This window comes from Oncorhynchus gorbuscha, linkage group LG10 (assembly GCF_021184085.1).
Source record: "Oncorhynchus gorbuscha isolate QuinsamMale2020 ecotype Even-year linkage group LG10, OgorEven_v1.0, whole genome shotgun sequence".
Taxonomy (NCBI): Eukaryota; Metazoa; Chordata; class Actinopteri; order Salmoniformes; family Salmonidae; genus Oncorhynchus; species Oncorhynchus gorbuscha.
This window is the reverse complement of record NC_060182.1, coordinates 55,847,772-55,872,486: the sequence shown is the minus strand read 5'-3', so window position 1 is coordinate 55,872,486 and position 24,715 is coordinate 55,847,772. Positions and strand designations below refer to the sequence as shown.

Sequence of the window (24,715 nt, the reverse complement as noted above, 5' to 3'; positions counted from 1 at the left end):
CTCTTGTCTCGATCACGGGTCACGGGAGGATGGCTGTGTTAGATTTCAGATGTAGCCAAGTGTGCATTCAGCTTCTCTCTCTCTCTCTCTTGCTCTCTCTCTCCCTCTCTCTCTCTCTCTCTCTCTCTCTCACACTTCTATTTCTCTCGCTCTCGCTTTCCTTCTGTCTCTCTCATCTCTGGTACCCACTGGATTCACAAACCCTCTCTTGCTGTCTTTCGCTTCTCTTTTATTCTTCTCTCTTCACTTTCTCTCTCTCTCCCCCTCTCTGTCTCCTCTTTGGTACCCAGTGAAGGATGCCCAAACACTCCACATAGGTACGTGTGCTGCCTGCTATATAAGTTGTGTCCGCACTAGAAGCAGCTCGCATGCTGGAACAAACGGGTAAGGATAAGGAAGAGGCAAGAGGGTTCATCCAATAAACTGGCTAAACAGACAGACAGGCACAAACGTGCACATAGACACAGACTCATGCATACAGTACACTCATGTATACACACACACACTCAAGATGATAGAGATACTCAACCTTATTAACAGAATAAGAATTTGGTTTGTGATGTCTGATATAAAATAAGCAGACAGGACTAGACACACACATGTACATGAATTAAGCAACAAGCTCTCACAGTCTCACTGCAGAATAAGATGTTTCTCCAAACGTCAAATTTCGAAGAGTATTTGACACTCTGAGTTGACTCCTTCAGAGTCCTCCTGCTCAGTATCATTCCGTTTCTCAAAACATCAAATTTTGAAGTTGCTCCAAATGTCAAATTTGTAAGGTTAAGGGTTAATGTTTGGGATAGGTCTAAAACAAAAAAGCATGGAGTGAGTGAACACTCAACCTTCTGATTGAGAGTCATGGGATTATTGGCAAAACCCAAGCCTACTTGATGGCAATAGAGCTCACTGTTGCCCCTAGTAGCCAGTTTTAAAGGCATTCCCAACGTCCTGAGGACATGGATAGACATCCAATTTTTAAGTCACTTTTGAGCAATCTGTCTGGTATTAACCCGTTTAGCACATTTGGTTCATTGGAAGTTGTGGGGACGTATGTTTTTGGTTTCCCATTGGTTCTGGGAACTAAGTGATACATTTCCTGACTGGCAAAATTGAACGTTTTTATTTTATTTTCTGAGACCATAAGTGAAAATTCTGCCTGTTCTGGGAACGTTCATTTTTTGGTTGCAGGGAGGTTCTGAGAACAGAAATGATTGGTTATTTGAAGGTAATTAAATAACGTTCTGAGAACATGTTTCAAGAAGACTTAACACTGCTAACTGAAATTTCCACCGAAGAAACATATGGTTCCCAGAATGTTGTGGGAAGGTTGTATTCAAAATAAACATAGGACAACCACGCTCTCACCAACCTGGAAGAAACATATAGTTCTCAGAACGTTACGTGCTAGATGGAAAGGGCCTGTGCTATAGGCTATAGGCCTGTACTGGTCTAGGGTATTCTTATCATGTCATCATTCAGTAAGATTTGAGTTGAAGTGAATTCATTTTAAGTCATCTTCAAACGTTAGCATACTAAAACCACTAAAAGACAACATATTTTATTTCGTATATTTTTTATATTCTTTCAAAAACAAAAAAACTAAGAAGAGTATCAATACAAAAGGATTGCCATGCTAAAATCATAATATTACATTACAGGGATATAGATAGAGAATTGAAATGTTGCAAAAACATACAAGTAAACTCAACTGAAAGATTTTGACAGGGGTTGATAAGGTATCAAGTGGTTCAGGCACAGGTCCTTAGGGGAAAAATGTGATGGTTACAATACAACCTAGAAATGTGTACAGTCCTCTATGAAAGAAGGCCACTCAGGTTTTTGTGAAGGCAATACTCGCCGAAGAGGGAAATGTGTGACTTTGGTTCTAAAAAAAAGTCCCTGGTTGGAGAATTCTGGGGTGTGAAACTAACAGGCTACAGCATTATACTATTGGTAGCATTATAATAGCAAACATTATGGTCAGAGAAATACACAGATGTAGGATCTTAATTGATCAGGATAAGGATGCAGGAATTTTTTAACTCGTAGTGTATTTGAGGTTTAAAAAGGGGTTTTAAAGTTTGCTTCCACTTAGAAATGTCACTTGATTTTCCCTTATGCAAAATATATCAACCCCTACAAAAATGTCAATTTATTATAATCCACATAATACTTCACATTCCCTATTGCTGCAGGATTATTTTCCTGCTGTAGCAAACTGGCACAAATTAAGATCCCACATCTGTAATATAGTGAAAAACATATATAATCCAACACAATGGCATCATTCCCATTACTTGAGATCCCTTGGAAGAAATTATAAGTACATGAAAAGCAGCAAGAATGGCAGTCTTTGGAAAAGTAGACAACATGCATGGACGGTATGTCTCCTGAAATGGAAATACATAGCTTTGGATGTTTGTGGAAAATGGGTTATACTATCACTCATATGTCATATTAATTTCTATTTACATAAAATATTTACAGCATAATTCATCAGAATCGCTCTGTTATAAAATATATACTACAGTAAAAAGTCATAAGGGGGTTAAATTGTATTTACAAAGGCAGCGACTGGCATTGGTATAAAGGTCTTGGTCTGAAGTCGGTTCGATGGTTGAACTAATGGTGGGTGTAGCTGGTCTTCTTTGGCCTCATTGGTCTTTGCCATCTTGGGCTAGCCAAGAGTCTCTCACAGAGTAGTGCTTAAAAAGTTTAAATCGGCAGGCAGTTTGATTGGCCACACTTTGCAATGGGGTGGGCCGAACATCAAAAATGTCCGCCCCCTCTCTTCATAACTCCATGAGAGTGACCTGGAACTGACCGCACATGATTTCAGAGATCTCTATGAGGAATGCTGAGTGGTTGCTGTAGTGTTCAATGATGTTGTCATCCATGTTGACGAAAATCCTGAAAAATAAACAGACAAATAACAGATTCATGTCTTGGAGGGGGGGACATGCTATGTAAATTACCAGTTTTCTGCTGTCTGGCTGATACATTTTGTAGTCACGAAACAAAAGAGTGAGAAGCCTACAATTCCCTCAACACTGCAGACAATTTATCAGGCCAGACTCCTTTTCCCATAGGGCAACCCGTCTTTACGGTAAGTAAAGCTCTGTTGATAATCAAGCGAACTGCCTGCTCACGCTACCCGGAGGGAAGGGACTGATAGAACACTATAAGCGGAATGAGACATAACCTGTTGGCTTCTCCATTCAAACCCCAGGGCAAACTCAACTTCAGTCAAAGTTATTAAAGCCTTTCAGGCAGTGTGACAGAATAACCACACAACATTCTAGGTGACAGTGATCTACTCCATCAAGTCAGCTTCAACAGATTACTTCCTCGGATAATGTTAGTTACACATCTTCATTGGTATGAATGCTTGTGTGAAGACACCTACAACAGGCCTACTTTACTACTAGTGGTAGATCTGAAGCTTAGGGAAATGTCACCTATTCAGTAAACATAAAGACCTTCGATGTACACTATAAAATTAGAATAGTACAGAATTTTTCCCCAGAGACTATGGTGACATCCAAATAGCATACATATACTTGCATTCTAAATAGAAGGCATTTTAGTTATGCGAAAAGAGTACGTTTTATAGTATGTGAAATGTCTAAAATCGAGTATGGTTTAAAGGTGCAATATGCACAAACAGTTCTGCCATTTTCTGGTTGCTAAAATTCAAATAGTTAATGTGACAAAACAAGCAAGTGTAGAGAATCATTGTACCATCTAAAGTACTGTGAAATATATTTTTCAACAACCAAAAATATTGTATTTTCAGCTTTTTGAAGCTGGTGTACAAAACCAAATATAAAAGATGCAAAAACTAAACTTAAGAACGGGAACCATAGAAATAGTGCACATAGAACAAATTTACCACTTCTTAGACTTGCTTTCAATGAGAATGACAGATCAATATACCTCACATTTCTATGTGAATTTGGTCAGGTTGCCCAAAAAGTTACATATTGCAGATTTAAATGCCAGGATGCTATACGCATTACTGCTTTTCATCTAGTAGAACTTGCTGCACATTATTAAGGAAGAGAATTGTCTTTCCAGACTTGCATGTGTTTGATAAAGACCTTCGATAACGAAATAAGCGGACGCGCTGTGACCAAATGAACGAATGGCGGGAATCAATTGCACACTAGATGACAGGTTCTCAGGATGGGTGAGCCTAGTATGTTGATATTAGTTGATAACTGCATTCGTTTTTACTAAACAGTATGTTCTAAATAGTATGTAGTAGAATTAGTACATAGTAGGACATTTTAGTAAGTATTTGGCAAGACCGATTTCGGACACAGCCTTTGGCGCAAGCATTGAAAACAAAATGGCCACCATTATTTAATTTCATGGTTGACATACTGCCAATAGGGAGACCAGCTCTTTTTCAAAGGCTAGTCCTATTTAATGTCAACCACCTGGCCTCCACATTGTTGCTCAATAAGGTGCCACCCTCTTTTCACTCTGAAGTAAATAGACCAGAACACTTCTTGGTGTAGCTATGGGATGGTTAGATCAGATTAGAGGAACATAAATACTGTAAAGTAAAAGAATAGGGTGACTCATCCAGCCTAGTTTTAAAATCTTTCCATCCTGTGTTTTTTGGAAGAGCTGCAATTATCACATTCCAGGAGACAGAGCTAGCTAGCTCACCTAGCCGGTCTGTCAACTTTAGTTGCCTTCCTTACTGAGGAAAGACCAAAATTCAAGCAAGATTCAACTTAGATTCAATCTACCAAGATATGTAACTTTCAAAATACAGAAATCATCCCGTATGATGCAGTTTGCAGCATTATACAGGGATTATTTCAGTATTTTGAAAGTTATATGCTGCATGACCAAAAGTATGCTCGTCGAACATCTCATTCCAAAATTATAGGCATAATATGGAGTTGGTCCCCCTTTGCTGCTAGAACAGCCTCCATTCTTCTGGGAAGGCTGTCCACTAGATGTTGGAACATTGCTGCGGGGACTTGCTCCCATTCAAGCACAAGAGCATCATTGAGGTCGGGATGTTGGGCTATTAGGTCTGGCTCGGAGTCGGTGTTCCAATTCATCCCAAAGGTGTTCGATGGGGTTGAGGTCAGGGTTCTGTGCAGGCCAGTCAAGTTCTTCCACACCAGTCTCGACAAACCATTTCTCTATGGATCTCACTTTGTGCAAGGGGGTCATTGTCATGCTGAAACAGGAAAGCGATTTCCTCAAACTGTTGCCAAAGTTGAAAGCACAAAATCATCTAGAATGTCATTGTATGCTGTAGCATTAAGATTTCCTTTCACTGGAACTAAGCCCAAACATTGAAAAACAGCCCCAGACGATTATTCCTCCTCCACCAAACTTTACAGTTGGCACTATGCAGTCGGGCAGGTAGCGTTCTCCTGGCATCCGCCAAACCCAGATTCGTCCTTCAGACTGCCAGATGGTGAAGACTGATTTATCCCTCTAGAGAGCGCGTTTCCACTGCTCCAGAGTCTAATGGTCGCAAGCTTTACACCACTCAAGCAGACGCGTGGCATTACGCATGGTGATCTTATGGAAACCCATTTCATGAAGCTCCCGAAGAACAGTTCTTGTGCTGATGTCACTTCCAGAGGCAGTTGGGAACACAGTACTGAGGTGTTGCACCGAGGACAGGCGATTTTTAGGCGCTTCAGCACTCGGCAGTCTCGTACTGTGAGCTTGTGCGGCCTACCAATTCGCGGCTGAAATGTTGTTGCTCTTAGACGTTTCCACTTCCCAATAACAGCACTTACAGTTGACCGAGGAAGCTCTAGCAGGGCAGAAATTTGATTAACTGACTTGTTGGAAATGTGGCATCCTATGACGGTGCCACATTGAAAGTCACTGAGCTCTTCAGTAAGGCCATTTTACTGCCAATATTTGTCTATGGAGATTGTATGGCTGTGTGCTCGATTTTATACACCTGTCAGCAAAAGGTGTGGCTGAAAAAGCCAAATCCACTAATTTGAAGGGGTATCCACATACTTTTGTATGTATAGTGCATCTTGAAAACATGATTGCTGACAAGTAAAAAGTTTCAACAATAGACTAATTATTTTTGGGTGGAGTTTTCCTTTAATCAAATCCAAACAATTTCCCTAATTTTCCTATCTTGCTAATGTTACATGCTAATACTATTGGTAATTATGTAGCATAGCTAATGCTAACACTTATTCCTCCTGATGTAAACCCCCCCCCAAAATAAAATAAAAACACAGATCAATGCAGGGCCTTGGTTTAAAAAGTAACTTACCCTCTTTTGCATTTCTTGTAGATGTTCCCAATGGTCTCCTGTTGCATGGCATACTTTTCAGAAATCTGAGAAAGGAACAAACGAAAGATGAGTGTCACGGTCAACTCCCACGGTATCTTCTCCTGGTTGCTGGATGAGATGCTTGGAGCATGACAACAAGGTTGGGTAAGGAAGGAACAAGTATCATGAGTGTACTACCTACCGCTTGTCTTAGGCCTTTCAGGGTTGGGCTGCTGAGCATGAGAGCATCGAACACTTCCTCTGACTCGGTTCTCACGTACAGGAGTACTGCAAAAACAAGGTAACAGAATACTTCAGGTTGTGTGTGCCAGACAAGGACCACAGCAGGGCTTTCCTTTGCATATTGACCACTTATTCTTTGCCTCATACTATATGTATTGTCTGTACAACAAGTTTGGGTTTGAGCCAATTCCATTTCAATACAGGAAGTACATTATTTTCAATTCATAAATTATTCTTTACCTCGCTGCTGCTCCTCGCATCTGGCCTGCTTGCTTGGTGGTGGGCTACCATTGCTTTGTTCCAGTCGATTAGGGTAAAGTCTCTTCAGTGAGCTCTTTTCAACCTCCTCCAGTGTTGTGGGGGGTGCCTACACGGAGAAATAGGAGATATGTAAAACGATTAGGTACAACTCCTCCGTAGAATATTATTGCTTCATTTCCCATCCCCAGTCATTGCATGGTTGTAACAGTCATGAGTATGAATGTTATTGTCACGAATCTGTCGATACGCACATGAATGGTGACGCAGATGCAGACAGATAAAAGGTTCCAGACAAGACGTTTGTCTGACGTTCAGAGATGTTTGTCTCACAACCGGTCAGCGAGTCACATTGTATATAATAGAACAGAACATTTCCAGACTCTTTTACGAGTCATGTTGATGTCGCTCCCCTCTAAAGAAGCTGACCTTTTCTAAGAAAGTTATCGAAGACATTTTCTTTGAGCGATGGAATGATTTACGATACTCAAGTCTTGAACCCCCCCCACCCCCCACCTCCAAAATGCAAGGTACCCCCCTTCACCTTTAGCCTGAATTAGGTCACATCTCTACCTTGCTTTCCTCTCTTAAAGCTGTGAAGATGTATATAATCTACGTACTGTCTAATAAGTGTGTGTTCATTAACACTAGGGAAGTAATGCTGGAAAGGGGCTGGCATGCAGACCTTACTAGGCATACTGAGCACATACACACTCTCCTTCCCCACTCTCTAAAGCTCAGACTGTGGGAACTAAAGGCCTGTCAGGACAGCAGCCCTTACCACCTCCACTGGCTTGTGTCAACAACACTGAAAAGGGGGACTTGTGTGTGTGTGTGTTCGTCTTTGTCTAAGCCCCCGCAGGTTAATCCATGTTTCAGTCACACTTGAGTTGAGTTTCGAGTCGAGGAAACTGAACGACCCACCAATTAGATCGCCTGATCTCGGCGTCTGTCTCTCCTCACTCTCCCATCCCAACCCACTTTTCCCACAACATTTTTTTTCCCACACTACCCCCCCCTCTGTGCGCCGTCAGCCTGGAGCTGCAGTCCAGGGATAGCAGGGAACATGACTCAACTCACTCTTGTGGTGGTGAACTCCAAGATCCCTCAATCCCAGAAAGAGAGAGAGAGAGAGAGAGAGCGAAAGGAGAAGACAGGAAAATGAAGGGGGAGTGGATAAGGGATGGGGGGAGGGAACCTACCAGGCCGCAGCGCTGCATGTTGGAGAGGTGCATCTCTGGGATGAAGAGGACAGGGTTGGTGACGTGGTCCTCCAGGGTCTTGAAGAAGGTGCTGCCACTTCCCATTGAGCTGGACACTACTGACTTGTTGGCTGAGGAGGGAGAGGAGAACACTGGTTTAGAATTGGCGTTACAGACTGGCCTAAGGTATAAAGGACTGGTTTACCCGGTGCTCTTTAGTCTATGAGTAAGGTTTACCTGAGTGTCGGAAACTGGCTCTATGATATTGTAATGCACCACTAGTTATTCTCTTTAAGAAAGAGTTGGATGCTATTCATACAAATGGGGCTAAATCCCCAAATTCTAAATTTTGTTAGAAACCCATGAGGTGTTAAATTACAATCACAGACTTAAAATACAGAATGTATTTCTTGCTTGGGTTGGTGTCTTGCTCCACTGCTGATCTAGTCAGAGTACATTTTCAATCACGCAATGGAGTTGAATGGGACTTGGGAAGGCCAAGCTTCACGATAAAAACAAACTGATGAAAGATACCCAAACTGTAATTAAATTCCTTATTTGCATGTTCTGGCACACAACATGATGTATAGGTGGATTCTTTTGTTGGTGGATGTAGTAGGCTGTCATTATATTAGTAATAAGAGCCTGAGGTAGACTTACTGTTGTTGCTTGAGTCAATGATTGTCTTGACCCTCCTCTTGCTCCTTTTCCTCTCTTCATCCCTCATCTTCCTCTCTGCACCCTGAGGAAAAAGACAGATGGTCAAAGCTCCACTCTGACACTTTTACTCCTCATTTAACAAATGAGTCAGCCGTACAACAGGTGCATTTCTTCAAAAACAAACAACAACAAAACACACAAAAGAAAATGTATGTCATGGATGAGCATAGCTAGCACAGTGGAGAGAGATCTTCACTGACCTTATCGCAGAAGATTTTGACCTGGCAGGCTGCTCTGTGGATAAGGCGGTTGGTGCCGCTGCTGAAGTCATATGTGTCGATCTGGAGGTTGAGAGGAAGCCCCTTCACTCCCTTCTGAGAGGAGAAGTCTGTGCTCAGAGAGTTAATGCCAATGTACACCTGGAGGAGAGAGAAGAAGAGGGTTAATAATATATAATATATGCCATTTAGCAGACGCTTTTATCCAAAGCGACTTACAGTCATGTGTGCATACATTCTACGTATGGGTGGTCCCGGGGATCGAACCCACTACCCTGGCGTTACAAGCGCCATGCTCTACCAACTGAGCTACACAGGACCACAGGATGTCAGACAACAGTTGAATTGGAACTTTGTAGAACAGTTTTGCTGCCCTGTAGCACTTTCCTGTCGTCAAATGACCTAGTGGCCTCATGGGTGAAATGTTATTCATAATGAATGAACATTATTTTTTAAAAGCCGCAGAAAATACGGTGTATCGATGTCAAACGGTTTTGCTAGATTTCAGTCTTCTCTGATGTGTGTAAAGTGTAATATTGGGATGCAAACTCAACATTGAATACATTTCAACTCTATATCTGACATGGTACAGTTGTCTTCTTTTTTTGTAGGCCCAGAACCATGTGTGAGAGGTGTATATTTTGTTTCACTGTAGATTTGTTTAAGACTACCAAGAAACACTCTGTGTGACCCTGATTTAGCCCACTGCCGTAAAAGGTTAAAGGTCCTTGCACAGCAATTGGAACCTTAAAAATCATTAAAGCATTTTTTTTTAAACGAACCTTCATTTAACTAGGCAAGTCAGTTAAGAACAAATTCTTATTTACAGTGACGGCCTACCAAAAGGCAAAAAGTCATCTGTGGGGACGGGGGCTGGGATTGAAAATAAAATAAATAAAATATAGGACAAAACACACGTCACGACAAGAGACAACAACATAGCAAGGCAGCGACACATGACAACACAGCATGGTAGCAACACAACATAACAACAACATGGTAGCAACTCAATATGGTAGCAGCACAAAACATGGTACAAACATTATTGGGCACGAACAACAGCACAAAGGGCAAGAAGTTAGAGACAACAATATGTCACACAAAGCAGCCACAACTGTCAGTAAGAGTGTCCATGATTGAGTCTTTGAATGAAGAGATTAAGATAAAACTGTCCAGTTTGAGTGTTTGTTACAGCTCGTTCCCGTCGCTAGCTGCAGCGAAGGAGCGAGCCAGGGATGTGTGTGCTTTGGGGACCTTTAACAGAATGTGACTGGCAGAACAGGTGTTGTATGTGGAGGATGAGGGCTGCAGTAGATATCTCAGATAGGGGGGAGTGAGGCCAAAAATGTAAATAAGCATCAACTAGTGGGCCTTGCAACGGGTATACAGAGATAACCAGTTTACAGAGGAGTATAGAGTGCAGCGATGTTTCCTATAAGGAACATTGGTGGCGTTGGCACAATTAGTTTTTTACCAAACAAACACTAGAAGTCTATGGACACATGGTGTAATGACACCTTTTTGGATTGTAAACCCCCTCCAATGTGGACAAATGTACAGAGGTACAGTATAGCAGAAAGGTCTAGAATGTTTCCACGCTGGTTGGGTCTTGGTAAGATTTTAGGATATGAGAGGCATTGATTTGAACATAATATTGTGAGGGGCCAGGAGTGGAAAGGGATGGTTGTGACAACAAGTGCCTTCCGTGTTTATTAAAAGGAGTTTTTCTCTCTCATTCCTTCCAACCTGTCCTTTCCCTTCTCTTTCTCATTCTCATTCCCTCTCCCTCACCTGCAGTGAGTTTTATTGCCCCACCCTTATGCCCTGGGGGGCAGTGAGCAGATTGCAGTAAGCGCTCTCGACATGATGCTCTTCCCTTGCACCGGGGCAGCCACATGCCAGGGATTCCTCCCCTCCCAACCCTCAGCGCTCCTTCATCGCCCCATTTCAGCTCAATGGGTAGCGTGGCTCTGTACATAATAGGGGTGCGCCAAGCGTTACGACATCATCTGTGTGAGTGCCAGTGTGTGCGTTTTCCACTGTTGCTCCAGTTTCCTCGCTGCTTTTACCTTAGCTTCCTCATTGGGGTTCCAGATGAAGGACAAAGCGTTGAAGGCCACCTCTTCCACGTGGCTGATGCCACTGAATACCTCTTTGTAGTCAGCTAGAAGATAAATAGAAAGATATTGATTTAGTTCAGAGAAATTTCTGGAACCATTGGAATTGTTATAGTCTTTCATTGAAGTGGTTATCTGCTCAGAATAGATACAGGCTTTACAAAAAGCAACAACAAAAACAACATGCAAAAATCTTCCAGTCAGTGGCATTTGTTGTTGTAGAAGTTGACCTATGGCATTTATCCATGACATTCTTCAGAGAAGACAACGGGGAAAGCCTTGTAACTGTCTGTTTCTATACTATACATGTGTTTGTGTCAAAGTTGCGGTGCCATACCGATGTCAATGACTCTCTGCTTAACGGTCGGCTGCCGTGCGTGCCAGTGATTCCAGCACCTCAGCTGAATCTCTGCGCTCTTGTCGTTCTCAAACACCGCCATGACCACCGTCTGGAGAAAGAGAGGCACAAACAAAGAGAGAGAGAAAGAAGAGAAAATAGGGAAAGAGAGAAAGACCGAGAGAGAGAGAGAGAGAGAGAGAGAGAGAGAGAGCCATCAGATTAGGTACATTTTGTGTAGGTTATACATCTTTGTTGGTGCGTCGTCGACTTTGAGAAAGGCACAACTGGGCACGTTTTATTCAGACATCAGGCCCTGTTATCATAATTCAAAATCCTCAATTCTCTCCTGGTATTGTCACCAACTATTAGCAGGGCTTGTGTGTGCTCTCTTTTTACTTGACAAAAGAGAGGGTTGTCACCCAGGCCGTTGGCACCACACCTCTCCCCCTGTTCTCCTTCTGACTTAGTCAGGCCCAAGTTCTTTGTGACTAACTGGCTGACATGCATTGGGTTTGGCCCCGCCAGACGAAATATGCAATGGCCCGAGTACTGTGCCTGGCGGAACTCCAAACCCGAAATCACTCATCACAGAAAGAGAGAAAAAGGTTTCCCACCCCAATTCACCACAACTTGGTTCAGACAGTCAACAATGTTGAACCTAGATATATATATTTTCTTCTCTCAGGAGATTCCTAAGGAACATACTTTCACTGGGGTTGTGTCAGACAGAACATCCTATGGATAGAGGAAATGTTCCTGGGTGATGTCATCAAAGCTCGACTCACCTTGACTTTGTTGGGGATCAGACTGGCTGAGCTGTCCACCCCCTGAAGGGAGATGGGGTAGAACTGGCCCTTGTTGAGGTAAACCATGGGCAGCTCGGACGACTTGTGCTGCATGGCTTGAGGGGCTCCCAGAATGAACTGGAAAGTGTTCCTGGAGACAGAAAAGAACAGAGAAGAATGTTAGTGCACAGCATTATGCTTTGCTATTGGAATTTTATCCCCCATTGCCCCCGATACTAGGCGTACAATAGTTCAGTGTTCAAACTGACGTGATGACTTTGAAGTCATCACACAGGTGTCATAATTTGATCTGATTCTCGGGGGGCAAATAGCTACCTGTATCTCTCTGGAGGGGATTTGCTGTAAGAGTCAGAGTAAACTGGGCTGTGCTGCTCGGCAAAGGGATCGCTGTAGGGTAGAGTCTGCTTCAGGGCGACACAAGACAAAATGTGAGAAGAGGGAATGTGAAAAGGACAAAAAGAAAGAGAGAGATGGAGGGAGGGAGGGAGGGAGGGTAACTAGAAGTGAAGGGGAAGATGAGACATTGCCAGAGATGAAAATGTACAAAGGACAACACCAGTTGTGATTTAGACAAAAAAACAAGATGGCTACTCTTGTTGGTGCTGTAAGCTTACCTCAGTGGTGGCCTCAGGGAAGGCTGTCTCTGTGGGCCACTTCTGCGAGAGCAAGGAGTCGAAGATGTTGTTGATGACCTGCTTGTGGTAGGTGTCGGCACTGGGAGTGAGAGGGAGAGGGTTTTGGGGGACAGAGGGGGGACAGAGGGATGACAGCTTGCTGTTCAGCTCCAGCGCCTCCTGGGGATGGTTGGAGGAAATGTTCTCGGACAGCAGCTTCATAATGTTTGCTGGCGTATCCAGGGAAACCAGCTCGGGGGAGGAGCCAATCATAGTCCTGGATTGGGGGAAGGGGGAGGAGTTTAGATACAGGACCAACCCAATTCGCCACCCCTTCGATTGACACTCAATGAAATCAATGGGGTTGTTTGACAAATAGTACTCTCGCGCAAAACACTGATTGTCAAAAGTACTTCCTTCCTTCGAATAAACTTCAGCTCTTTTATACAGTAGCAGATACACAGCACACATGTACACAATTACAGACTGTAAAAATAGGCGTCAAAGTCCATAAAACATGAATAAAGCCAGTTTAGTTCTCAGAGTCCACAAAGCACACAATGCTACTGAAAGTGAACTAAACAGAGCTGGGCAGGAACTGTTTACGGCCTAATCCTGGAATGTTTTCTCTCTTTCTATAAGTTTCTCTGTGGGACTGACGGGTGTGTTTGACGGGACAACAGCGTGCCCCACCGATGGCCATTTTTCAACCCAGACAAAAGAGAGGGTGAGAGAGCTGCAGAGCTGGGGCTGCTTCTCCTCCTTTGTGAGTCAGAGTGTTGTTCGGGGGAGGGAGGAGAATGATGAGAAGGAGGTGCACCACGGCCCATAATCCCATGGGGCTCTGTTTGACATGAGGATTAGCCACCAGCTCACCCAACTCTAACCTCACCAAAGCCCTGCCCTGCCTCTACCGCTTGACTCCATGTCAATGGGCTTGACTTCATGACATGGGAACTCCTAATACCACCCGGCAACCACTTAAAATCCCTTTACCCCCTTATCTGTGCCATAAGCACACCCCTCTAGTGCCTCTCTCCCTAGATTGACAGGTGGCTCTCTCAATCAAGTCCATACTCTTGGTAGTGTTAATAATTGCTCAGAAGTCAATCTTACCTCTCTGATGGCTTGTACATACTACTGCCTCGGCTGCATGCAACCATCTTCTGCTCTTTGGGTGTCTGTGAAAGTGAAACAACAACCGTGAGTACTGATACAGCACAATATCTATACACAGGACTCAAAGTTGAACAGGTGGTATAACACACAGACACACAGTTACCTTGCACTGGTCGTATGCGAGTAGGCCATCTGTGTGGGCCCAGGAGTCCATGCTGTAGTTATTGTAGCGCTGGTAGTTGAAGCTCTCGTTCTGAAGGACCAGTCCCAGAGTCCTGCAGCAAACAGGCCAGGAGAAACATCACACGAATAAACTTACATTATAGTTTTATTACAGGTCAAAATGGTAGGCTTCCCATTCAGAATGTGGCATTACAGTGAAGGATTTAGTTATTAAATTACTCTTCTTTTTTTTAAATAATACAATAATATATTAGAAAGGCAACAATGAGCATGTTTTGGCCATAGAAGTGCCTCTTTACCGGTGTATTAGAAATGCAAGGGCTTTATGGTGTGATCATCTGCATGCTAATAACAACCTTAAGCACTGCACATACCTGCCTCTGGAGGGTTTCGATTGCAAAACCACAGATCTTAATCATATTTGGCTGCAAGTGTCAGAGAAGTTCAACATGCCAGGGGCCAAGAGCTCATGTACACACAAACATGCCTTGTATGACCTCAAAATGATCAAGTTACCTCAGAACTGTATGGTGTTTTTTTTCAGGAAAGAAAGAAACAACTTTTTTGATTTGAGCCTTTCCCTTCCTAGGAACATATAACGTTTTCTAAAGTAAACATTTACGGACCGGAGCACTCACCTGGGAGTCCCTGGGTTTCAATATTGCCAAAAGGCCAGAAACAAAACAGGGGATTTGGGGGAAGGATGAGTTACTCCTCAGACCAGGATAAACAGAGAGAAAAGCAGGATTTGTTTTGGGAATTTCCTGGCTACTGGGAATGGGAATAAGCCTTCTCCTGTAAAGTGGTCCTGAAATGGCCAGCATGCAAACAGTGCAGATTTACCTATGGGCTACCACATCATGTGCTAACAACAGAGGAAGTCTCCAGGCATTGACAGCCGACTATGTTTGATTAGGAGAGAGGGAGAATGGCAAGAAAAATACCTAAGCTGTTACGATTCCAACCCAAACTCTTAATGACTGTCACAATAAGGTATATTAGCATCAAGTAAGACTATACGTCTTATATAAATTCCATACAACTGTTTACTCTGTAGCTCTGTAGCTAGTTGGTAGAGCATGGCGCTTGTAACGCCAGGGTAGTGGGTTCGATCCCCGGGACCACCCATACGTAGAATGTATGCACACATGACTGTAAGTCGCTTTGGATAAAAGCGTCTGCTAAATGGCATATATATATATATATAAAATGCTTCATCTCAAAACTGCAACCCACCACTGTTCTAAGACACACCTGTCTCTCCCTGTACGCTCACTCACCTCAGTACACTATAACACCACTATATCTCATTAGCTACTCTCCTTTCCCTAAATAATGCTTAATACAGATGTTACAATAGAGAATCCCGGTCTAGAGTTTCACTACTACACTGTTATGTAATTCAACTCATTACACATTGTCATTAACCAGCCCCTCTAACACATTCGGGGGATACCCGTTTCTCTCTCCCCCATTGTGTGTTGTACCCCCTGGGTTAGTGTCAACACGGCTTATGGACAGGCCAGTTTACATCATGAGCCGGCTTAAATTCACAACATAGCGGGGAGAGAGAGAATGTCAAATATAAAATGGAGAAACCTGACACACACTTTTCTAAAAACACACCTTTCACATGGGGGTCTCATTACACAATGTAAAGAGAGAAAGAGAAGGGGGGCCCGAGTGCCTGATTTCTCACCCTCTCTCTGGAAGTCTAAGTGGCTCAAACTACTGTACAACAGAAGATGAATGAACAAGTCAACGCTTGCATAATTTTCTATTCTGGCCCTCGGCAGAAAAGTTTGATGAAAATTATAAGAGGAGGGGAGAATGTTGCAGAATCAACAGCAGTTTCAACCAAAGGCCTTACATCTGTCATTCTAACCAACCAATACACTTGACTATATGACTGGTTGCATTTCACCTTGGAAGTTAAACCACAAGACACAAGTCAGATTGGGGCCAGATGAAAAACTAACTCCACTACATCTCCCCCTCTCTTGGGGACTATCTGAAATGAAAATGTGGATGGTTTTTAAAATTAAACGACAAAAAAACAGAGGTCATGCTCATGGGCCCCCAACTCCCTCATCAGGAAACGGGGTCAACATGAGAATCGATGGCTGCACCATCCACTCCGACTCCACAGTCAGGAACCTCTGTTTTATTCAACCCCACATCTGGGAACATCACAAACATCAGACTTCTTCCAACTCAATAACCTCTCACGACCCCTCTCTCACTGACCCCAACCTTCATTCACGCTTTTTAAAATATTTTTTATCACACTTGGATTCCTGCCACACCATTCTCTACAGGCTCCCCGCCAAAACACGGGACAGACTTCAACATATCAAAATTCCGCAGCACGGGACCTCACACAAAACCAAACCTTGGGACCACATCGCCCTCAACAAATTGCTCATGCTCACCTACAAAGCACTTAATGGACTGGCGTCCACATACCTTACTGACCTCCTGCACCCCTACACTACCACCTGTTCACTGCGCTCCTCTGACACTGGCCTTGTCACCATCCGTCGCGCTAGTCTCCGCTCCATGGAAGACTGGGCTTTTAGCAGTGCAACTCTGGAAGTCCCTCCCTCTCCATGTCAGAACCTCGCAATGCATACATAAATTCAAGTCCACACTAAAAGACACAGCTCTTCACACATCCTCTATCTAGTTCACTTTCTGTCATCATGTTTCGTGTTCTCCCTGGTTAGTCTGTCATCCTATTTAGTGTTCTCCATGTTAGTCTGTCTGTCATCCTGTTTAGTGTTCTCCCTGGTTAGTCTGTCATCCTGTTTAGTGTTCTCCCTGGTTAGTCTGTCATCCTGTTTAGTGTTCTCCCTGGTTAGTCTGTCATCCTGTTTAGTGTTCTCCCTGGTTAGTCTGTCATCCTGTTTAGTGTTCTCCCTGGTTAGTCTGTCATCCTGTTTAGTGTTCTCCCTGGTTAGTCTGTCATCCTGTTTAGTGTTCTCCCTGGTTAGTCTGTCATCCTGTTTAGTGTTCTCCCTGGTTAGTCTGTCATCCTGTTTAGTGTTCTCCCTGGTTAGTCTGTCATCCTGTTTAGTGTTCTCCCTGGTTAGTCTGTCATCCTGTTTAGTGTTCTCCCTGGTTAGTCTGTCATCCTGTTTAGTGTTCTCCCTGGTTAGTCTGTCATCCTGTTTAGTGTTCTCCCTGGTTAGTCTGTCATCCTGTTTAGTGTTCTCCCTGGTGGGTCTGTCATCCTGTTTAGTGTTCTCCCTGGTTAGTCTGTCATCCTGTTTAGTGTTCTCCCTGGTTAGTCTGTCATCCTGTTTAGTGTTCTCCCTGGTTAGTCTGTCATCCTGTTTAGTGTTCTCCATGGTTAGTCTGTCATCCTGTTTAGTGTTCTCCCTGGTTAGTCTGTCATCCTGTTTAGTGTTCTCCCTGGTTAGTCTGCCATCCCGTTTAGTGTCCTCCCTGGTTAGTCTGCCATCCTGTTTAGTGTTCTCCCTGGTTAGTCTGCCATCCTGTTTAGTGTTCTCCCTGGTTAGTCTGTCATCCTGTTTAGTGTTCTCCCTGGTTAGTCTGTCATCCTGTTTAGTGTTCTCCCTGGTTAGTCTGCCATCCTGTTTAGTGTTCTCCCTGGTTAGTCTGCCATCCTGTTTAGTGTTCTCCCTGGTTAGTCTGCCATCCTGTTTAGTGTTCTCCCTGGTTAGTCTGTCATCCTGTTTAGTGTTCTCCCTGGTTAGTCTGTCATCTCTCCTGGTTAGTCTGTCATCCTGTTTAGTGTTCTCCCTGTCATCCTGTTTAGTGTTCTCCCTGGTCTGTCATCCTGTTTAGTGTTCTCCCTGGTTATTTATCCTGTTTAGTTTCTCCCTGGTTAGTCTGTCATCCTATTTAGTGTTCTCCCTGGTTAGTCTGTCATCCTATTTAGTGTTCTCCCTGGTTAGTCTGTCATCCTATTTAGTGTTCTCCCTGGTTAGTCTGTCATCCTATTTAGTGTTCTCCCTGGTTAGTCTGTCATCCTATTTAGTGTTCTCCCTGGTTAGTCTGTCATCCTATTTAGTGTTCTCCCTGGTTAGTCTGTCATTTACATTTACATTTAAGTCATTTAGCAGACGCTCTTATCCAGAGCGACTTAGTGTTCTCCCTGGTTAGTCTGTCATCCTGTTTAGTGTTCTCCCTGGTTATCCTGTTTAGTGTTCTCCCTGGTTAGTCTGTCATCATGTTTAGTGTTCTTTTATATACTTGCTTATTTTAACGTGTGATTTTAACTATTTTTATCCTGCTGATTTTCTTGTGTATATAACGTGACTTTGGGTTTTGTAAAAAAGCGTTTAAATTATTACAAGTCCAAACACATTTCCCTTAAATAACACATTCTAGCATGAAACACCAACTCCAACCCCATGAAACATAGCATGTCACAGAAACAATTGTCAACTTACTCAATCTCTTTGGTCATGACTCCTTTCCAAGACAGTAGATCTCAGGCTTCTTTAGGTAAAGTCTCCTCTAGTGTGTATGTGTTTGTGTGTTCTTGTGAAAGGCTGTCAGTCAGTCAGTCTTAGCAGAGAGAAGCAGACTTGTCCCGCTGAGTGAGCTTGTTTGATTCCTGTCCACATTGGCTCCCAACATTTATTTCATGCCGACAGGTAGCTTTCCTCACTCACTCATGATTGGCTGAGGGCTCTGGAGACAGGTGCCTGATAGGACAGGTGTAGATGGGTTAACTGTTTCAGTGCTGGTGAGAAACCAGGTGTGAGTGGTGGGTACTTAGCAGGACAATGCTGGGCAGCGTTTCACACATCTCATTGAGAGTTAAAGAAAATAGTGAGATTGGCTTCTCCAAGGTGTGAATTGCTTCTTATTTAGAGTGGTAAACCAAAGAGTTTTTGCAGGAACTAGGCTTTAAAATGGTAACGTTAATTCAGTATCATTACTTTCTCTCTCTGAGTCTACGGTGTTGTGAAATTTCAACTGGTGGTTTTGGTGCCCTTGTGTTTGTAATTATCACTGGCAAAACTATTTGATGGGAGTAGTTGGGAGTAGTGGTTCAATACTTTATATTTGGGTAGGATTTGTAAGGATGTGTTACATTGCATATTGAATTATCCACAAGAGGCACATGATAAACATTAGAATATGTTCCCTATAAAGAAACTCATTTTCATGTGCTTAGTGAATTTCTGCAATAGTTTAGAAAAAACATTTGCTGATTTACATTTTTTAGAATTAGGTTAGGATATTTTCTGGTTTGAATTTTGCATTTCAATAAACCGGAAATACGTATTATTTCAAATCTGGAAAGAAATCAGAGTTGAGAGTTCATAACTCTCAAAAGCATTACATCTTGACTCAACTTGCCTACCTGGTTAAATAAAGGTGAAATAAATCAAAATAAAAAATATTTCACATATAAAAGGAAATATCACAAACATCACAAATATCACAAACAGTACCAGTCAAAAGTTTCTACATTGTAGAATAATAGTGACGACATCAAAACTATAAAATAACACATATGGAATCATGTAGTAACCAAAAAATGGTGGCTACATTGAAGAATCTAAAATCAAAAATATATTTTGATTTGTTTAACACTTTTTTGATTAATACATGTTTCCATGTGTGTTATTTCATAGTTTTGATGTCTTCACTATTATTCTACAATGTAGAAAACAGTAAAAAAAAATAAAGAAAAAACCCTTGAATGTGTATGTGTCCAAAATTTTGACTGGTACTGTATATTATTGTATTTTGAATGTAATTTATTTCTTTAGGCATATTACCATGTGATTACAGAGGAAACTAAATGACAGATGAATAGGAAAGGGGGGTCAGCCCATCAAGCACAGACCACAATATACAAATTACATGATACCTTACTTTCTTCACAATTATTTCACAATGAATTATGAATTGAGTTACCAACAGAAATCTGTGTTCCTATAAGGAGATTGTTACAATGATAAGGCTCCTCCAGGCAACCGTGCACTGGCCTCATCCACCCACACATTTTCCGTTCCTTTCTGAAGAACCAAAAACAACAACACATGGGCATCTCAGATTAGAGATTTAGGATCAGTTGTGCCTTTTAGATCATAATAAATATGATTAATGGATGGATGGATGGAATTAAAATGGAATTGATCCATTGATCTATTGTGTGTGTGTGTGTGTGTGTGTGTGTGTGTGTGTGTGTGTGTGTGTGTGTGTGTGTGTGTGTGTGTGTGTGTGTGTGTGTGTGTGTGTGTGTGTGTGTGTGTGTGTGTGTGTGTGTGTGTGTGTGTGTGTGTGTGTGTGTGGTGTATACGTGTGTGTTTTCTGTTCCTGGGACCTCAGGGCATCTGGAGTGGAGACACATAAGGGTGTGTGCTCTGACACTTGCGCCTCCCCCCCACCCCCCACACACACAAACCCTCTCACCCACAGAGACACACACCCTCACACACACCGAGGCCTGAGGGCAAGTTGGATGTAAATCAGATATAAAGAGAAAGAGAGAAAATGCACTGAGTGACACACCTCTGGGTTAAATACGGAAGACACATTTTGGTTGAATGCATTCAGATCTGCAACTGACTAGGTATCTACTTTCCCTATATTAATGTAATCCTCAGGAAGTGTTATTAGTTGAACTCAGTGAGGTAACACTTTTTAATCACTCTCATTGTTTGTATTAGATTAGATTTCAGCCAAGTTTGGTTTTGATCACTTGAGCTACAGCGCAATGAGTTACAAACAATATTATAATTATATCATGGTCATAGCAACAGGCAAATGAAATACAGTAACCGACTGTGTAATGACGTCGAAGCACTGACTAATAACGGTACGATTTTTAGAAGTGACTTATGTGAGGTTTCTGTACTAATTGAAATTCTCACTGTATTAGTGGAGGCTCCTCAGAGGAGGAAGGAGAGGACCATCTACCTCAGTGAATTTCAGTAAAATAAAAAATTATGAAACATTTTAAAAAGTTATCCTTTTAAGATAAAACTATACTCAATATATTCACATTTCACCAAATGCCTGATTAAAACATTGTTTTGCAATGAAGGTCTACAGTAGTCTCAACAACCCACTTTATGCTAGCAACATGGTGTAGCCGGAGGACAGCTATTCCCTATCCTCCTCTGGCTTCATTGACTTCAATACAAAACCTAGGAGGCTCGTAAGCCTTACCCCCTTCCATAGACCTACATGGTAATTATGACCACTTTCGGAGGACATCCTCCAACCAATCAAATATTTTGTGATATGAACTGACATGTTGTCCATCCAATCATGGGATTGGATTAACGAACCTAGTGTGGTGTATTGGGGTTGTACCACAGAGCATTATGGGGGTTATATGTGTTGAGAAGCTTTGTGAGTTTGTGACATATTGGATAGAGAATGAAGAGTGATTGTTTCGCATTTTTAGGATATTATTCAATTCAAATGAGTTTTTTCACACTACAGGAGATGTAGGAGGTAGATTATATGTTGTTTTCTTGATTTTAGAACTTTTATTTTTAGTGCCATTTATTTCAAGTTGCCCTGCTAACTTTAGTAGCAATTGCTAATGTTAGCTAGCTACCAGAGTGCAGTTTTCTCAGCCAGAATGGCTATCTAACGCTAAGAACAATGTCAGATTCAAGCTTCTTGGAAAAAGCTGCATCGATCATGTAATGGACGAATGTCTGCATATTCAAACTGCGCAACACAACAAGAAGGTAAGAAGAAACGGTCACAAGCAGCTTATCGGCAAGAGTTGGCTTTTACTTAGGGGCACAGCGAGAGGGAAAGTTCCGCTAACAAGGGCAACTCCAAGGAACTTGCAGATGTAATTGCGTTTTACCATGCTTTACATGCTGAGCATATGGACATTTCTCCTGTCTTCTTTTGGGACGGTGAAATCAATTCAGAATGATTAAAAGTGTGATTAAAGTGTGATTATTCCTCTGGTATTTATTTAGCAAAGGTGACAGCGCATAATCACTCCAGACGGACACAAGCAAAAAACTCATCTCATAAATTTTGCAGCAGCCGAGGCTACACTTAATTATACAATAGAGATCTGACATGCTGTGTTGGCTGAAAACAAGACAATTGTTCAGTCTGATCAATTATAGGCTACTAATAAGAGCAGATGCATACAGCCTATGCATCCTGTCCATCTGGTCAGAGTAAACAAATTGTTAACCCTATGTATTTATAGTCCATTTATTTGTCATGAGAAAATGTGAATGTGATACATTTAGGTTTACATTTAAACTTGGGCTGCCTAGGCTACCTATACATTTTCAATCCAAAATGATTACCTGGAATGAATCAACATAATAGTGATAATAGTGAGTTTGTGTTATTGCATAGGCCAGCATGATGCAAACATGCATAAAGCAAGCTCAGCCCTGTGAGTTCAATTGTCTATCCGTTGTTGTCTCTCTGTCTGGGTAGAGGAAACCCCCTCTTAGTCTAGTCTAAATATAATTTATATGAACAAGTATAAGGTTGCTGCAGTTTGACAAGGTTTTCATCCTCCCCAGGGCCAGTAGTTTTTCCCAGACGTTTTTTAAACCATGTGACCTGATTTAGAAAAACTGGTCCTATCATCACACATATAAAACCGTTTAACAACAAATTAATCAATGTAATACCCTATAGGGTCCAGAGTTTTCCTGGTTAGGTTACCAGATAAAGAAAAAGGGGGGGGGGGAATTTCCCTATCGCTCTGGGACCAATGGTGCCACCAGTCTGCTCACAGTTGTCAGTTATTGTCAGGTACAGTGCCTTGCCAAAGTATTCGGCCCCCTTGAACTTTGCGACCTTTTGCCACATTTCAGGCTTAAAAAATAAAGATATAAAACTGTATTTTTTTGTGAATAATCAACAACAAGTGGGACACAATCATGAAGTGGAACGACATTTATTGGATATTTCAAACTTTTTTAACAAATCAAAAACTGAAAAATTGGGCGTGCAAAATTATTCAGCCCCTTTACTTTCAGTGCAGCAAACTCTCTCCAGAAGTTCAGTGAGAATCTCTGAATGATCCAATGTTGACCTAAATGACTAATGATGATAAATACAATCCACCTGTGTGTAATCAAGTCTCCGTATAAATGCACCTGCACTGTGATAGTCTCAGAGGTCTGTTAAAAGCGCAGAGAGCATCATGAAGAACAAGGAATACACCAGGTAGGTCCGAGAGACTGTTGTGAAGAAGTTTAAAGCTGGATTTGGATACAAAAAGATTTTCCAAGCTTTAAACAGCAAGCGATAATATTGAAATGGAAGGAGTATCAGACCACTGCAAATCTACCAATACCTGGCCGTATCTCTAAACTTTCAGCACATACAAGGAGAAGACTGATCAGAGATGCAGCCAAGAGGCCCATGATCACTCTGGATGAACTACAGAGATCTACAGCTGAGGTGGGAGACTCTGTCCATAGGACAACAATCAGTCGTATATTGCACAAATCTGGCCTTTATGGACGAGTGGCAAGAAGAAAGCCATTTCTTAAAGATATCCATAAAAAGTGTTGTTTAAAGTTTGCCACAAGCCACCTGGGAGACACACCAAACATGTGGAAGAAGGTGCTCTGGTCAGATGAAACCAAAATTGAACTTTTTGGCAACAATGCAAAACGTTATGTTTGGCGTAAAAGCAACACAGCTCATCACCCTGAACACACCACACCATCACCACGCGCTCTCACCACTGGTGTCCCCCAGGGCTCTGTTCTAGGCCCTCTCCTATTCTCGCTATACACCAAGTCACTTGGCTCTGTCATAACCTCACATGGTCTCTCCTATCATTGCTATGCAGACGACACACAATTAATCTTCTCCTTTCCCCCTTCTGATGACCAGGTGACGAATCACATCTCTGCATGTCTGGCAGACATATCAGTGTGGATGACGGATCACCACCTCAAGCTGAACCTCGGCAAGACTGAGCTGCTCTTCCTCCCGGTGAAGGACTGCCCATTCCATGATCTCGCCATCACGGTTGACAACTCCATTGTGTCCTCCTCCCAGAGCGCTAAGAACCTTGGCGTGATCCTGGACAAAACCCTGTCGTTCTCAACTAACATCAAGGCGGTGGCCCGTTCCTGTAGGTTCATGCTCTACAACATCCGCAGAGTACGACCCTGCCTCACACAGGAAGCGGCGCAGGTCCTAATCCAGGCACTTGTCATCTCCCGTCTGGATTACTGCAACTCGCTGTTGGCTGGGCTCCCTGCCTGTGCCATTAAACCCCTACAACTCATCCAGAACGCCGCAGCCCGTCTGGTGTTCAACCTTCCCAAGTTCTCTCACGTCACCCCGCTTCCAGTTGAAGCTCGCATCCGCTACAAGACCATGGTGCTTGCCTACGGAGCTGTGAGGGGAACGGCACCTCAGTACCTCCAGGCTCTGATCAGACTCTACACCCAAACAAGGGCACTGCATTCATCCACCTCTGGCCTGCTCGCCTCCCTACCACTGAGGAAGTACAGCTCCCGCTCAGCCCAGTCAAAACTGTTCGCTGCTCTGGCCCCCCAATGGTGGAACAAACTCCCTCACGACGCCAGGACAGCGGAGTCAATCACCACCTTCCGGAGACACCTGAAACCCCACCTCTTTAAGGAATACCTAGGATAGGATAAGT

The 24,715-nt window shown here is 42.8% G+C and overlaps 1 protein-coding gene across 2 annotated transcripts; it reads right to left on the bottom strand.

The window, feature by feature from the left end:
* Nucleotides 1-1,565: 1,565 nt before the first annotated feature.
* Nucleotides 1,566-18,674, bottom strand: grhl3 (grainyhead-like transcription factor 3). 2 transcript variants are annotated; one of them, XM_046366419.1, is made up of 15 exons: nucleotides 18,519-18,674; nucleotides 14,081-14,192; nucleotides 13,915-13,979; nucleotides 12,799-13,075; nucleotides 12,500-12,588; nucleotides 12,164-12,314; nucleotides 11,376-11,487; nucleotides 10,991-11,085; nucleotides 8,904-9,062; nucleotides 8,644-8,725; nucleotides 7,984-8,114; nucleotides 6,764-6,890; nucleotides 6,483-6,568; nucleotides 6,281-6,345; nucleotides 1,566-2,913 (listed from the first exon to the last, which is right to left on the bottom strand). In XM_046366419.1, the coding sequence occupies exons 1-15, from the start codon at nucleotides 18,533-18,535 to the stop codon at nucleotides 2,796-2,798; spliced, it is 1,686 nt and encodes a 561-aa protein (XP_046222375.1). In that variant the 5' UTR covers nucleotides 18,536-18,674; the 3' UTR covers nucleotides 1,566-2,795. The 2 variants fall into 2 exon arrangements, with proteins under 2 accessions (XP_046222375.1, XP_046222376.1); XM_046366420.1 differs by having other exon boundaries at nucleotides 12,500-12,585.
* Nucleotides 18,675-24,715: the final 6,041 nt, after the last annotated feature.